The sequence below is a fragment of the Emydura macquarii genome, unplaced genomic scaffold (genome assembly GCF_026122565.2).
Source record: "Emydura macquarii macquarii isolate MOO-44397 ecotype Brisbane River unplaced genomic scaffold, CSIRO-AGI_Emac_v2 contig_3530, whole genome shotgun sequence".
In the NCBI taxonomy this organism is placed as follows: domain Eukaryota; kingdom Metazoa; phylum Chordata; order Testudines; family Chelidae; genus Emydura; species Emydura macquarii.
Window position 1 is genome coordinate 9143440 of NW_027133667.1, and position 14143 is coordinate 9157582.

The 14143-nt window shown below is 45.8% G+C and overlaps 1 protein-coding gene across 1 annotated transcript in view; it reads right to left on the bottom strand.

Moving 5' to 3' along the window:
* Nucleotides 1-3442: 3442 nt before the first annotated feature.
* The window catches only part of NINJ2 (ninjurin 2), a 63172-nt gene continuing 52471 nt past the window's right edge, over nt 3443-14143 (bottom strand). The window contains exons 2-4 of the mRNA XM_067536191.1: nt 7335-7566; nt 5030-5219; nt 3443-3579 (exon numbers count right to left, since the gene is read on the bottom strand). Coding sequence (XP_067392292.1) covers nt 5053-5219; nt 7335-7566 — 399 coding nt within the window. The 3' untranslated portion in view covers nt 3443-3579; nt 5030-5052. The remainder of the gene's footprint in view (nt 3580-5029; nt 5220-7334; nt 7567-14143) is intronic.

Here is a 14143-nt window from a genome sequence, read left to right on the forward strand (position 1 = left end):
TTGCTCCATTAATATCAATGGCAAAAATCTCATTGACTTCAGTGGGATCTTCAGGATTTCACCTGAGGACTTCTGGTGCTCAGTCAGCTATGCTCCTTCCTTTGTGCCTTTTAACCTAGCTGATCAAAACTGCTTACTTCCTAAGGGCTCTCTGGTAGTCTTTGTGAAGTAGGTGGAAGGGTCTCAGTCCTATTCCCAGAGGGCAATTATGCAGATCACAAAACCCACCGTCACAATTGGCACTAGCTGGCAACCTCAGCAGAGAATCCTCAGAGGGAATGCTCCATGGAGACTGAACCTGCCTTTCAGCCCTTGAAGTAATCACTAGAGGTCAGGGTCAAGACTGCCACTGGCTGTGAGGAAAGAAAGGAGTACCGGCTCCAGGACTGTCAGGCCAGCATGAAATGCATACAAAAAAGTCCAGGGTTTAACTCAAAGGATGCTTCTGACCCCCCCACCCCACCCCAATCAAAATCAAGAACAGAGTGGAAGCTGAGGCTCATAGATTCTGGCTCGCATCAGCTGGCTCATGTCTATGCACTGATGGGATTGGGGTGGGGCATTGGGTTCTCCTCTATCAGGAAGGAGACATGTCTCAGGAATTGCAGCACCCCAAAGATCACAGAAAAGGGCTATGGGGAGCCTGGCTTTACCAAAATGGGGAAGTTGGCTTCTCCATAAACTCAATCTCATTTCCATTAGAATTACTTGAAGGCATCGGATCCTTTCCACTACCTAGTGAACTCCGTGACTGAGATTGTTTGGCAATACAAAAAAGGGGTTGGGAGAGAATGGATTTTATCATGTAAGAATCTGTTGTGTGAAAATGATGTGACCGTTTTGTCATTGTCTTTAATGTTTGCCTCATATGAATGTCTTGCCTTCTCTCATTGCTGGAAAATGTCTGGAATGTTATCCAGACATCAATGCCTTATGTTATTAATTCTGTACCGTACCTCTGAATTCCAAATCTTAAAGTGACTGTGTGCCTTTGAGATGATTCCCAGGCCTCCCCTCTGTTAGGAGGAGGGGTAGACTGGTGCCCCAAGGGGTTTTATTAATACAGTTTCTTCCTACAAAAGCTCACTTCTGTCTGTGCATTCTTCACACATCTGCCATCAACACTCTTCAGTGACAAAAGGTCAGATGTTCCTCTTTTTGTCTCATCCAGGAAAAGACAAAGTTAATGGAGGGGATGTAGATAACTCTGTACTCCAGCCAGTAGGCATGCTCTGTAGTGGATGAAAGCCATCATCGGATGGTTTCTTGGTGGCCTGGGTGGAATGAGCTTTGTAGCCTCACTCTAGGTGCTAGTGGGGAATATCCACTTCTCATACATCTTCACTGCAGCTAGCCAGCTTCTTGGCTGGCTCAGTAGAGAGCCAAGAAGTGAAATAAGCACCGAGAGCAAACGCCCCTCTCGCTTTTAGAGGTGGTGCCTGCAGGATGTAGATGAGGCAGCTTTAGTTACCTCTAGGCAAAATAAACAAAGGAGGATGACAACAAAGTAATCACTAATATTATTGTCTGTATAAACTGAAGCAGAAAAACTGAAAGAGGCCATGTCTACACTAGCAAGCTTACAATGGCACAACTGTACCACTGCAACTACACCACTGTAAGAGCGCTCATGTAGCCATGCCTAAGAAATACCCACCACCTATAAGTAGAACACTTAGGCCATGTCTACATAACCACCCATGCTGGCAAAACTTACCTCGCTCAAGGTTGTAAAGAAACACAGCCCTGAGCAACGTAAGTTTCGCCGGCATAAGTGGCACTTTACACAGTGCTATGTCGGCGGGAGAGCTTCCATCAACATAGCTACCGCTGCTCATTGAGGTGGTTTTGTTATGTCAACAGGAGAGCTCTCTCCTGTCAGCATAGCGCAGCTGCACATGTGCACTTCCAGCAGTGCAGGCGCATCAATACAGCCGTACTGCTGTAAGCTTGCTACTGTAGACATGGCTTTAGAAGGATCAGTAGGCAATATGCCATGAGGCAAATTACTGGAGGCTTGGGAATGTAAGGATGCTCCCGCATTTCTATAGTCTGCTAAAGTCTCATTGAGACGCTTGGGTGGAACATGCTACAGAAATGTCATTTGGCCCTGTCTCCAGGATGAGATCAACACCTCCAATTGAAATTGAAATTCAACATTGTAGATTTCTTGAAGGGGATCTGAAAAGTCAAACACATAGGAGGTTGGCTCAGCTTGTGAAAGGTAAACAATGACACCAGTCAAAGCCATGTCAGCAGCAGACATATTGGCAGTATCCAGTATCTCTCAGAAGCTCTTCTGTGGAGAACGTGTGAATAAATTCATGTAATTGTCCTGTCCTTACCTTTCCTATTCAGCTGTGCTGGGAAAGTATACAATGATGTCAGCCTTAGGAATTTTCTTTTTGTTTATTGGATATATAGGATTTCACCAATATTGAAATCTGGCTCTGCCTCTGATTGAAAAATAATTTGATAAACAGGAAAACATATTACTCAAATATGCAAATAACTGACAAGTCAAAAATATTCAATTTTTGAGTGTGACAGCAGTAATCCAATAATCAGGCTGCCGGAAAGAACTTGCTAATTCAGAATGATTTAAAGATTCACAAACTCACAGCAATAATTTTTTAAAAAATGTAAAACTACCTTCCATTACAGTAGAATACTTGGCAGTACTGTCAAGATAAAAATCATGTATTTAATAACATACCTGTTACAGATAATACCTTAAATTATAACACTGAAAAGGTTTTTAAACCCAGTTTTGTCTTGAACATATATATGGTGTTTTGTTTACTTTTTGCACTTCAATTAACGTGGACAAGTGAAGCTAGACTGGTCTGTTTCACTTTCTGTGTTTAGTCAGATTTGTTTCCTATTTCTCCAGCAGTATCCCTATTTTATCCACAGAGGATTTCTAACAGGGCCTTTGTGGTGGTATCTGAGCATAGTATCTATTTGCTGTGGGGTTTAGGTTTCCAAATTTGCAGAGGAATGTTTAATTGTTTCCAAAAGCATCTCATTTGATTTTTTTAAACAATCTTGAAAATATTTTTATTCCTATTAGACATTGTAACACACTCATCCTGTCCTTCACTCCCACAAAAACAAACAACCTATATTTGAGACAAACTGCTTAACAGTGTTAATTTAAATATTGCCAGTTACAAAATATCTGGACATGGTAAGGTTACTTTTGCTTACAGAATAAATATAACCGAGCCTAGAACTCAGCCCCCAGTAGAAAATTAGTTAATATTGAATATGAAAAGCAGACAATTAAAATCAGGAAAAAGTGCTGTTACCTATGAACAGGAGCATGTTTGGAAAATGCTTTTTGTGATGCTCTCTAGAAATCACGGCACAATTTTCCCTAGCTTTGAAAAATCAATGGAAATTTCACTCCTGCAAAGCTACATATGCTTTACACAAACAACCTGCATAACATGCTTTTGCACACAATTTTTTAAAGATTAATTCTGGAGTTCTCTGTCTCTACTCAGCTAGTAGGATTCTGCTGAGTTCAGTAAAAATGGAAGGAAGGGACTCTAAATCTGTTGCCACATACACAACCTGCAAGAAAAACAAAAGATGCAAGATAAGAATCCACGAGGTTCCTCAGGTCAGCAAATATTTCATAGAAGATTCATAAGCAGGATCCCAAGACAGCTTTCTCTCTACACTCTGCCTGTATTGCCTCTCACAATCTATCCTCCCCCATTCCCCCCCACCCCTCCCACACACACACATTGTACAGGGCCATTTCTTGAAGAAGGCATGCCCCTATTATAACCCTTTTTTCATTCTACAGGGCCTACCCATCCCATTTCTTGAAGTAAAAAATGGTGTTTCCCTAAAATGCTTAAATAAAGCATTGTCCCTTATGTTTTCTTTTATTTCAATCCCATCTCGTCTAGCACTGCATCGTCCAGTTCAAGCCAGTGGTCTATAAGTCTGTGCTCATAGTTAACATATGCATATGTGTTTTTTTCATTCTATATTTGCTTTTCAAACAAGAATCCCAAAGCATTCTATGAACCAGCCCTGACTGGCTCCTATGGAAGGAAAACCCACAGAGAGGGGTTTAAAATATTGCATGATTCCCTCTGTATTAATCTCTAGTGGTTGCTTTCTACCATTCTCAATGGGAAAGGTAATTGCCGCCACAACAAATATGGCATCCACTTCCTAAACCCCACAGATCCACAGCCAGTGCCATCTTCATGGAAGCCTTGTGCCTCTGGCCTGAATCCAGGATCCCTGCCTCCCTCTCCAATCCAAATTTCCATGGGACTTTCCTGCTGGCCATTGCCCCAGCATTCTTGGTGGGAATCAGAGTTACACCCTGGGGTCCATTCAGGCAAGAGCTGTGAGCCATTATCTCCCTCTTGGTCTTGAGATCCCACTTCAATTTAAAGATGTAATCCCTGGTTTGGATTTGATTTGCAAACCCAGCCATTTGCCTGGACTCATAGTCACATGACGCTCATCCAGGAATAAAGGTCAGAACTCAGATTCTTAAAATGGCCATCACCACATAGCAGTAGCCATTTCGAGGAGCTTCCTCCCCTACTGCCTCTCTTTCCTCCCACTTTCCTCCCAGCATTGGTCCCTCTTCTGATCCCTCCCACTGCCTGAATAGCTCTCGGGAGCCTGGTCCTTCCCCACATGCATGCCACGCCCTCCTTTCCACTGTCTGGCTCCCCTCCCATAGGTTGGGATTTGCTATCTGCTGGAGACCAACGGCTGCTATCAGTAACCTGATGGATCCCATAAATGTGGACTCATGACATTCTTGCTTTAGAGACAGAGCCAGGAAATTCCTTTGCCTGAGAGATCCTGTCCCACAGCCCAGGCTTCCCATGGGACAACACGATTCACAAAGGCCCCTGTGTTTGTGTGTGTGAGGCTGGCCCCCATCTTCCCTTCCACAACAGCATTGATGATTTCTGAGACCCTTTGACTGCAGAAGCGGCTGACCCTGCCACATGTGGGTGGTTGTGGGATCTCATCCCTGCATTACCTGATTCCCTCACTCTCCAGGACTCAGTAAGGTCTCCTGGTATTCCTGGTAGGGTAGAGCCCAGTCTTTTGCACGCCAAAGGCTGTGATGAAGATGTTGAGGACGACTGTGATGAAGACCAGAGCCGTGGCTGCGTTGTTGAGCACGTTCAGTCGCTGCTGTTTCGACACGTCATTCAGGTTCATCCGAGCTGAGATGCAGCACAAAACAAAGGGAGACTTGAAAACTGGCTCAAAGCCTCATAGCCCTAAAGGAACCTGGCCCTGATCAAAGTGCTGAACACACAGGGGGTAGTGGCAGCACGTTGCCCCAGGGATTGGAGCATAATTGCTGGGAGGATGATTGTATTAATTCTACAGGGTTTGTGAGTGGCGGGGGAGGGGGCAGAGCAGTGCAAGTTAACCAAGAGGGGCCTCGTTTTCTGAAGCGCACCCACAGCACCCGATGAAGTCAATTGGAGCTGTTGGCGATGGGCACCTCTGACAATCAGTTCCTGTGTAAACAACCAGGGAGTTACAGCTGCCTATAGTCACGACTCGTGCTCCATTGTCATGCCTCACAGAGCCAAACAGGAACTGGACTGGCACACACAAGCGCTGAGAATGACAGACCTTTGTTTTTCAGCTGAAGGAGGAGCTCCCGGCATGGTGGGGTCTGTAGGGATTCTAGACACATGATAGCGGCAGCTGTGCTGCTGTCGCGTAGACTCTTACTGCGGTGACGGAAAGGGTTCTTCTGACGCTGTAGTAAAGCTGTTCACTTTTCACACCCCTGGATCAGCCTAACTTTCTAGCATAGACCAGCCCTTAGATGCAGAAAAAGGGCCACAGGCAGACTTCTGCCAACAGCTTAATACATTCAGGGAGGGAGGGCAGGATAGGGCTCTTGGCATCATGGGAGGAGGCAATGAGAGGCCGTAGACACATGATAGAGGCCTGGGTGTGCTTGTCAGTGAGGGCTAGGAAAGATTTCCGCAAGTGGTGGGGGCACTGGATGAGATGGCAGCGGGCAGGGGAAGGTGCTTAAGGAGAGTTAGCGCCTCAAGTTTCTCCTTCAAAGTGTGTGTGTGTGTGGAGAAGAGGGTCAGAGCTCATGTGGGAGGCTCTGGGGATGTGTGTGCTCACAGAGCAGGTACCCTGTAGTGAGACAGAGTGACCTCCCTCTGAGCCTGATGGGGAGGAATCACCCTATGCCCCCTGGTGGGTAGAGCCAAACTAGCCCCGCCCCCCCCGTGCCAGATGCAGAGGGGCGGGGCAGGAAGTATAAAAAGCCGGCCCTCCTGGTCCTGCTCAGTTGGGTTAGAGCCAGGGGTCTCTGCCTTCTGCAGGACTGTGCACTGGGGACCAAGCAGTGCAGTGCCTTGCCCTTGGAAGAGCCTGACTGTGGAGAGGAGTTGCTGGGACTGCTGTCTGCTCTTTAGACTGAGGAGAGTGAGGACCCATGGACTATGGAGCCATACCAAGGAAGGGTGGTAGGAAGTAGCCCAGGGAAGCAGATGTTAGTCTGGTTGTGTTACTGGGAAATGAGCCAGTGTGTTTTGGTGATGTCCCTGCTGACCCAGTGGTGAGACCACCTGCCACTCGGGTGGAGCATGGTGGGCCTGGGTCCCCCTACTCCTCTGCTGCCAACCTGACCCCTAGAGAGGTGGCCTACTTGCCCTATGTTGGCAGGCCTGTGCCTCTATTTGTGGCTTGGGCCAGTCAGGAGGCTGCAAGCCCCTAGACTGTGATTGCTGACTGCTCCAGCCTGAAGGTGAAAGCTAAAGACTGCTCCTTGCTCTGCCCCACCTGAGGGTCAGAGCCCCAGGTGGTGTTAATGGCTGTCTGCCCAAGCCAGGAGGCTTTGGGCAAAAGACTGCTCATGGCTCTGCCCTGCCCAGAGGGCTAGAACCACAGACTGCAGCACAAGGACAGGTTTGGAGTTGGTTCAGTGAAGGTTGGATAGAACCGCAGATTGAATCATTCTGTTAGGCCACAAGCCTGGGACAATATGGATGAGGGCAGAGTGCGGGAATGTGGTGCAGTGGGGGAGGCCAGCATGTAGGGGTGCAGTGTGGGGAGATGTCAGAAACAATTCCCCGACCCTAGTACAGGGATGAAGTGGTGGGAAAGCAGAGGAGTGAAAGAGTGAGAAAGCTTGGGGCTCAGCTGGTGGAGGAAGAAATGCATTTGCTTGTAGACGTTCTAATTTGAAGGAAAAATAATGTGGATCTCTGCTCCAGCCACCCCATTCCTCCTACCATGACCCTGATTAATGCCTGTGCTGCTGACAGTGGAGGCAAACCGCAGCTCAGAAGACAGCTTACCAATGATGATCAGAAGAATTCCAATCACCACCTGGAAGAAGAGCGAGATGCTGATGAGCGATATCAGGGTGGCATAATATTGGAACGAAAGCCCCTGCTCCAGCACCGCTTTGAGTTGTGTGACATTGGCCATGAACAGCGCCACATCCAGCATGCTTTCTGCCACACTCTTCTTTGTTGCATAGTGGTTGATGTTGATCAGGCTGTCCCTCCTTGAGCCAGGATTCCCTGCCTGAGTAGAAGGGAGAGTAACATCAGTAAGATTCCTAAGCAGACAGGCCACTCCATTCCATATGGAGTATTAGCCCCACAGAGGGGGTAAATCTAGAAAGGTTTTGGAAGCGACGTTCCATGAAACTGAAAGGCAGCAAATGTAAAACTGTTAAAGGAAACACTTACCCCCCAACAAACGCACACACACACACAATGAGCCTGCAGGACTCATTGCCACAAGATAATTATGGAAACTGAGAATTTATCAAGATTAGAAAAAGAATTGAACATTCTTATGATTAATAAGAATATCCAGTGTTAATAATAGGGATTAACAAACCCCAGGAGTTTTGAAAGGGATTTAACCCTCATGCTTCAGGGCACAAAGCAATTTAAAGTAATGGGGGATTAGGGATTAATATTCCCTGTGGGCTAGGTTGTCCAAGTCTGCTTACAGCAGGGTTCTCACATCTTCCTCTAAGGCATCTGATGCTGGCTGCTATCAGAGACAGGATACTAGACTTGATGGACTATGGGTCTGATCCAGTCTGGCAATTCCTATGTTCCTACTCTTCAAACAATTACACTCCACTCATCCAAACTCTCAGCTGTTTTAAAACACAGACACACACAATCTGTAAATGTATGTCAATCTCTGCAGGGAGCAGCAGAGGCACTGAGTGGTGGGTGAACTTGTAAATATACCAGGTACTAGCCAAGTAGTCAGAAGATCTGGGACTTGCAGTCCGTGAGCTATGGCTTTGTAGAGGACATGAAGGCAGCTGTGAGAGGATGCATTTTAGGGCTTTCTGGGCCACATTTGGCCTGCAGATTGCACCTTTGGCTAATCCTGAATTAACAGAGTACAGAGGAGAAGAGCCAGCTACTACTACACCCCATCACCTTCTTCCTCTCCCTTTCCTTTGTCAGCCATCCTGACTGAATTGTGAGTTGTGCAGCCTGTCTCTTGACTCACTGCCCTGACCCAACGAGGCACTGGCCCAGGACAGTACAAGACAGAGAAACAGGGGAGAAGGAGATGATCTTTAATTAAATGTTCACTGGGAGCATGGTGACATGGTCGCAAACATCAAGTGAAGGAAAGAACCAAGCTCTTGAAGGATCTGAATATCTCAGCAGGAGACCATAACAACGTAAAGGAAAGACATAACTAGCTTAAAGCTGTAGCATGCCGGGCTCCAGGTCTGGAAAAGGCAGGCTGTTTCTCACCCATATCCACCAGAGCCTTTAGAAAGCTGGAACATCAGCCACCTCATGGTTTTCTGACTACCTGGCCTTTACTGAACTCCCCATTTTGAGTTTACCACCGTATCTGAGCCTTTTCTTATAGGCTCTCCTGTTAGCTGATCCTTTAAATCTAGGCGAGAGAACCAGCTGCAGCCTGCAGGTGATAATTTTACCTCCGTGCGCTGTAGGCTATTGATCCCTGTCTCCTGTAGAGCTATTGTCTGGGGGCACCCTATCGCACTGAATCCCAGCCAGTGGCCCTGCTCGGGAAAGTTGTTTAACACCTTGAAGAACTATACTTAGGGCTAGCCCACACTTAAAACTTACAGCTGCACAACTGTATCGGTACGGCTGTACTGCTGTGAGAGCACTTGTGTAGCCGCGTTACGTTGGTGGGAGACGCTCTCCTGCCGACACAGCACTATACACACAAGCACTTGTGCCGGCAACACTTATGTCGCTCAGAGGTGTATTTTTTCACAACCCTGAATGACAAAAGTTTTGCCAGCATAAGTGGCAGTGTAGACAAGGCCTCAGAGCCATCACATAACGCTCTAGGACCACTGATTTTGTTTCGCTCAATTACTGACCCACGCCCATAAAGCAATGGTTTTTCTACATGAGCCTACACAGGCTGGGGACATGAGCTTGGCTGGTGGATCTGTAACTAAACCATTTGTCCATATGGCTCAGAGACAGATGCCCTGTATAAGAGCAGGATTCTTCTGCTCTGTGCAGAATGGGGGCTGACAGGAAAGAGAGGGCAGGAGGGACTCCTCCCAGCCTGAAATGCTGCTGACCCTTGGACTCCAAAGAAGGGGTGAGCTCAGACTAGTGCAAGGTGCATCTGAGGACTTTTGTTATTTCTGATGTTCTGTAATTCTCGAATGCTTTACGAGTAAAGACTGTGGTTAATAAGAAATTCCTTTGCTAAGCCTGTGTTCCTTGCTTTCCTGCCACTTTGTTCCCAGAGGGGTTACACTAGAAGCCCAGAGTGCCCACAGCCTGGGTGGAGCTCTGGGGGAGCATGTGTAAGTGAATGGGGAGCTCAGGAGAGATCCTGATTTCAAGGCCTAAGGCAGTTGGACAGTGGCATCCCGTATCCCAAGGAAAGGGGTCTGACAAGGTCTGAGCTTGGGAGAGTGCCCCAGAGTCCCAGAGATAGCAATAATGATTTACAGTACCTGCATCTAGTTGAGCTGGAATCATGTGGGGCACAGGGAGTGGATCCCCTCACAACAGACTGGTGGCCATACAATGGGGTACTGGGCCAGATTAAAGCAACTGCATCTTGTTCCATTGTTACGGTTTTCTCCTGGATTTTTCTCTCATTTTTGAGGCGGCAGCCCATCCTCTCAGTGGGATAAGGCTAGGCATTGACAGCTTCTCTTGTGTAATGATGAGTTAAGAACGTGAGAACAACGAAGCTGAGCAAACAAGACAGAGCTGCTATCCACCAAGTGACTGGCACAAGTAGGCCTAGCCATCTGTTCCCAGCCACTTACACAGAGACAAGTAAAGCAAATTGGTTGGTCTGTTCCAATGAAAACATTTCCCTTTTTTAATCAGGTGCTGAGCACCTGTTAGCTTGAATGAGAAATCACAGAAATGTAGAGCCGGCAGGGCCCTTACGACATCATCTAGTCCTGGCCTCTGTGTTTAGGCAGGATCAAGTAAACCTAAAAGACAATCCCTGACAGGAGCTCGTCTGACCTGTTCCTAGAAACCTCCAGTTGTGGAATCCCCATCACCTCCCTTGGAGTCCAGTGCTTAACTACGCTGACAGTTAGAAAGTTTAATATCTTACCTAAAACTCCCTTGCCACAGATTCAGCCAATTACTATTCGTCCTACCTTCAATGGATAAGAAGAACAATTGAGCACTGTCCTCTTCATAACTGACCTTAACATATTTGAGACTGTTAGCAGGTTCCTCCCTCAGTCTTCTTTTCCCAAGACTAAACATGTCCAGTTTTTGTAACCTTTCCTCGGAGGTCAGGTTGTCTAAATCTTTTATCATTTTTGTTGCTCTCCCCTGGATTTTCTCCAGTTTGTCCAAATGGGCACCAAGTGAAGCTTCCCCTCTGGAAGGCTAGCTGCTTATCCCACCTCTTCTGCCTGGAGTCCCACCCACACTCAACCCCGGCTCTGCCTCAGGCCCCATGCCCTCCCCCCCACAGCCCTCTCCCTTGTCTCCTCCCCGCCACCCTGCTCCCGCCCCCATCTCTCCTCCACACACCTCATTCCCCTGAATTCCTATGGCTCATGCTCTCTGGCTCCCCTGAGCTGAGCTTATTTATTATGCATCATGCAGGTTCCCAGGCAGTTGAGGAGGTGGTATCTGCTACTCAGCTTCCCGGGTTCATCAGTAATCTACCTGGGGAATCCAAGGGACCCGGGGAGCTGAGTAGCAGATACCGCCTCTTCAGTCACCAGGGAACCTGCATGGTGCACAATAAATAAGCAAAAACTTCTGACTGGTGGAAGCCCACTCCCAGAAGGGGGGGGAAGAGGCAGGGCCACCACGGCCTAGGCATCCAGCAACGGGTCGGCAGCAGCCCATGTTTGTCCTCATCTTTCTTCAAGTGTGGCATCCAGAACTGGACACCATACTCCAACTGAGACCTACCAGTGCCAAGTAGAGCAGGACAATGACTTCCCGGGTCTTACATATGACTCTCCTGTTAATAAACCCCAGAATGATTTTAACCTTTTTTGCAACTGCATCAGATTGACTCATATTCAATTTGTGATTCACTGTAACCATCAAAGTCTTTGTAGCGGCACGACTGCCTAGACAGTTATGCCCCTTTTTGTAGTTGTGCATTTGATTTTTCCTTCCTAAATGTAGCAAGTTGCACTTGTCTGTATTGAATTTCATCTTATTGATTTCAGATCAATTCTTCAATTTGTCAAGGTCATTTAAATTCTAATCCTGTCCTCCAAAGTGTTTGCAACCTCTCCCAGCTTGGTATCATTCACAAATGTTATAAGCATATTTTCCATTCCATTATCCAAGTCATTAATTAAAATGAATAGTACTGGACCCAGGACAGATCCTCATTGGACCTCACTAGATAATCCCTCCCAGTTTGACAGTGAACCCTTGCTAACTACTCTTTGAGTATGGTCTTTCAACCAGTTTTTCACCGACCTTGTAATAATTTCATCAAGACCATATTTCCCTAGTTTGCTTATAAGAATGTCATGTGGGACTGTGCCAAAAGACTTACTAAAATCAAGATATGACACATATACTGCTCCCCTACCAACTAGGCCAGTAACCCTGTCAAAGAAGGAAATTAGGTTGGTTTGACATGATGTGTTCTTGACAAAGCCATATTGGCTATTCTTTGTAACCCTATTATCTTCTGAATCTAAGTGCTTCCAAATTGATTGTTTAAGAATTTGTCCCAGTATCTTTCCAGGATTGAAGTTAGGTTAACTGGTCTGTAATCCTCTGGGTCCTCTTTGTTCCTCTTTTTTAAATGGATGAGACTAGCATGGTGCAGTATGAAAATATGATGAGCTGTGTGTGTGTGTTTGGAATGGACATAAAATACAAACAAATAACTTTCTTTTGTCTTGCTGGGACCAAAGTCAGGACTACATCTCCCAGGGGTGCCCGCGCTCACTCACTGCCAAAGGCATGACTTGTCCAATCAGTGCCTCATCTTTTGGGTCTGTGATTTGTTTACCAAGGGGTTTTTAGCCCTTGCTTAGTGGGCTCTTGCCACTGCAGTGTAATCAAAATGTTCATGCTTGCATGCCAAAAGATAGGCAGTGATAGCTATATTCAGGCAACTAAATAAATAACCTGATTTTTCAGAGGTGCTGAGCACCTGAAGCGCCTGCTGACTTCAGCTGAAGTTGCAGGAACTCAAGAGCATTCAGGTTTTGGCATTTATAGAGGCTTCTGCCCATTACAATAGTAATATCAAACTTCCAATAACAATCCGGATATCACTCTTACCTTTGCTCAAAGGATAAAGACAGCTTTGGAGTGACTTCAAGGTTGTCACTTTACTCTGGGATCTCTGACAATGTGAGGCTTATCAAAGCCAGCAGCCCCCTGAGATTAAGCAAAGCCATGTACATGCAACAGGGTTCATTGATGTATTTTATAATATGTTGACTTGAAAGAATTGAGCCCTTGTCCTACTTTAAAATTATTCACTCTCCTGTAGCGTGCAGAACTCCTCCTTTCTCCCTCCATGTTGTGTCAGGGAAGAGAATTCACTATAACGCAGTCAGACACTAGGATTATTCTTTGTAAGCACTGTCCTGAAGCTGGGCTGTGTATAAAAATGTATAGCAATTACCAGTATGAGACATTTCTCAACTGAAAGTGCATCACAAAGATGGAGAAATATCATTATCCTTCTTTTACAGAGAGGGAAACTGAGCCACGGAGATGTAAGATTTTAATGGGACTATCAGATCATCTAGTCTGATTTCCTGTATATCACAGGCCACCAGAGACTTGCCCAACGTCATAGAGCAAGTCAGTAGCTGAGCTGGGGAGAGAACCCAGGTCCCCGAGTCCCAGTGCTATTTGTTTAATAAAGTGCTTTCCATATTAAAGAAACCTCTTGCCTAGACACTGCTTTCCTCAGTGTAAAACTCTCTGTGACCTTGGAAAATCCCCTTTATTTTCCCTTTCTTTTATGTATGATAGTGATAGTATTTTTTAAAGGGACAGACTTGGGTTGCTTGGGTCCAATGTTTAGGCTGTGTAAAAATAAAAGATTTTACAATACCCCATTCCTTTATTTCAAACCAATGCATTTTAAAATGTAGATTTGATTGACTTCTTTTTTTATTTATGTGTTAGAAACTAGAGTAGGAAAATGGCTGGGTGGGTTTAAGCTATGATTTTTTTTACTTGAATGCATACTCTAGCAAACTAAGTCATAGTGACAGTATATTCTCAATATGGCCACAAGAGGGTGCCTCAAATCCCCTCTGCCTACTGAACCACATAGACCAACTCCGTTGGAAATAAGGGTAGTAAAAAAATATCTATTGAAATTGTTTTTCAGGGGAAATTGGGGTTTCAATTAAACAAATTATTTTGTAAAATATTTGCTTTTCATCTTACTGCAAGTCTTTTAAAAATATTTTTATGACACTCGTGAGGGGAGACTAAAAGAGAAACTGGGATAGCATGAGACAGAAAAAGGATGTGAATGATAATCCTCTTCATGATAGTTTGCCGAGTGTCTAGGGAGACACTGTATTATTGACCATCAATTCCAAAGGCGCTGCTATGGAATGCCAAATAAAACACACACACAGATACAGGTAATACACACACAGGGAAAAGAGCAGAAACATACACATAGATCC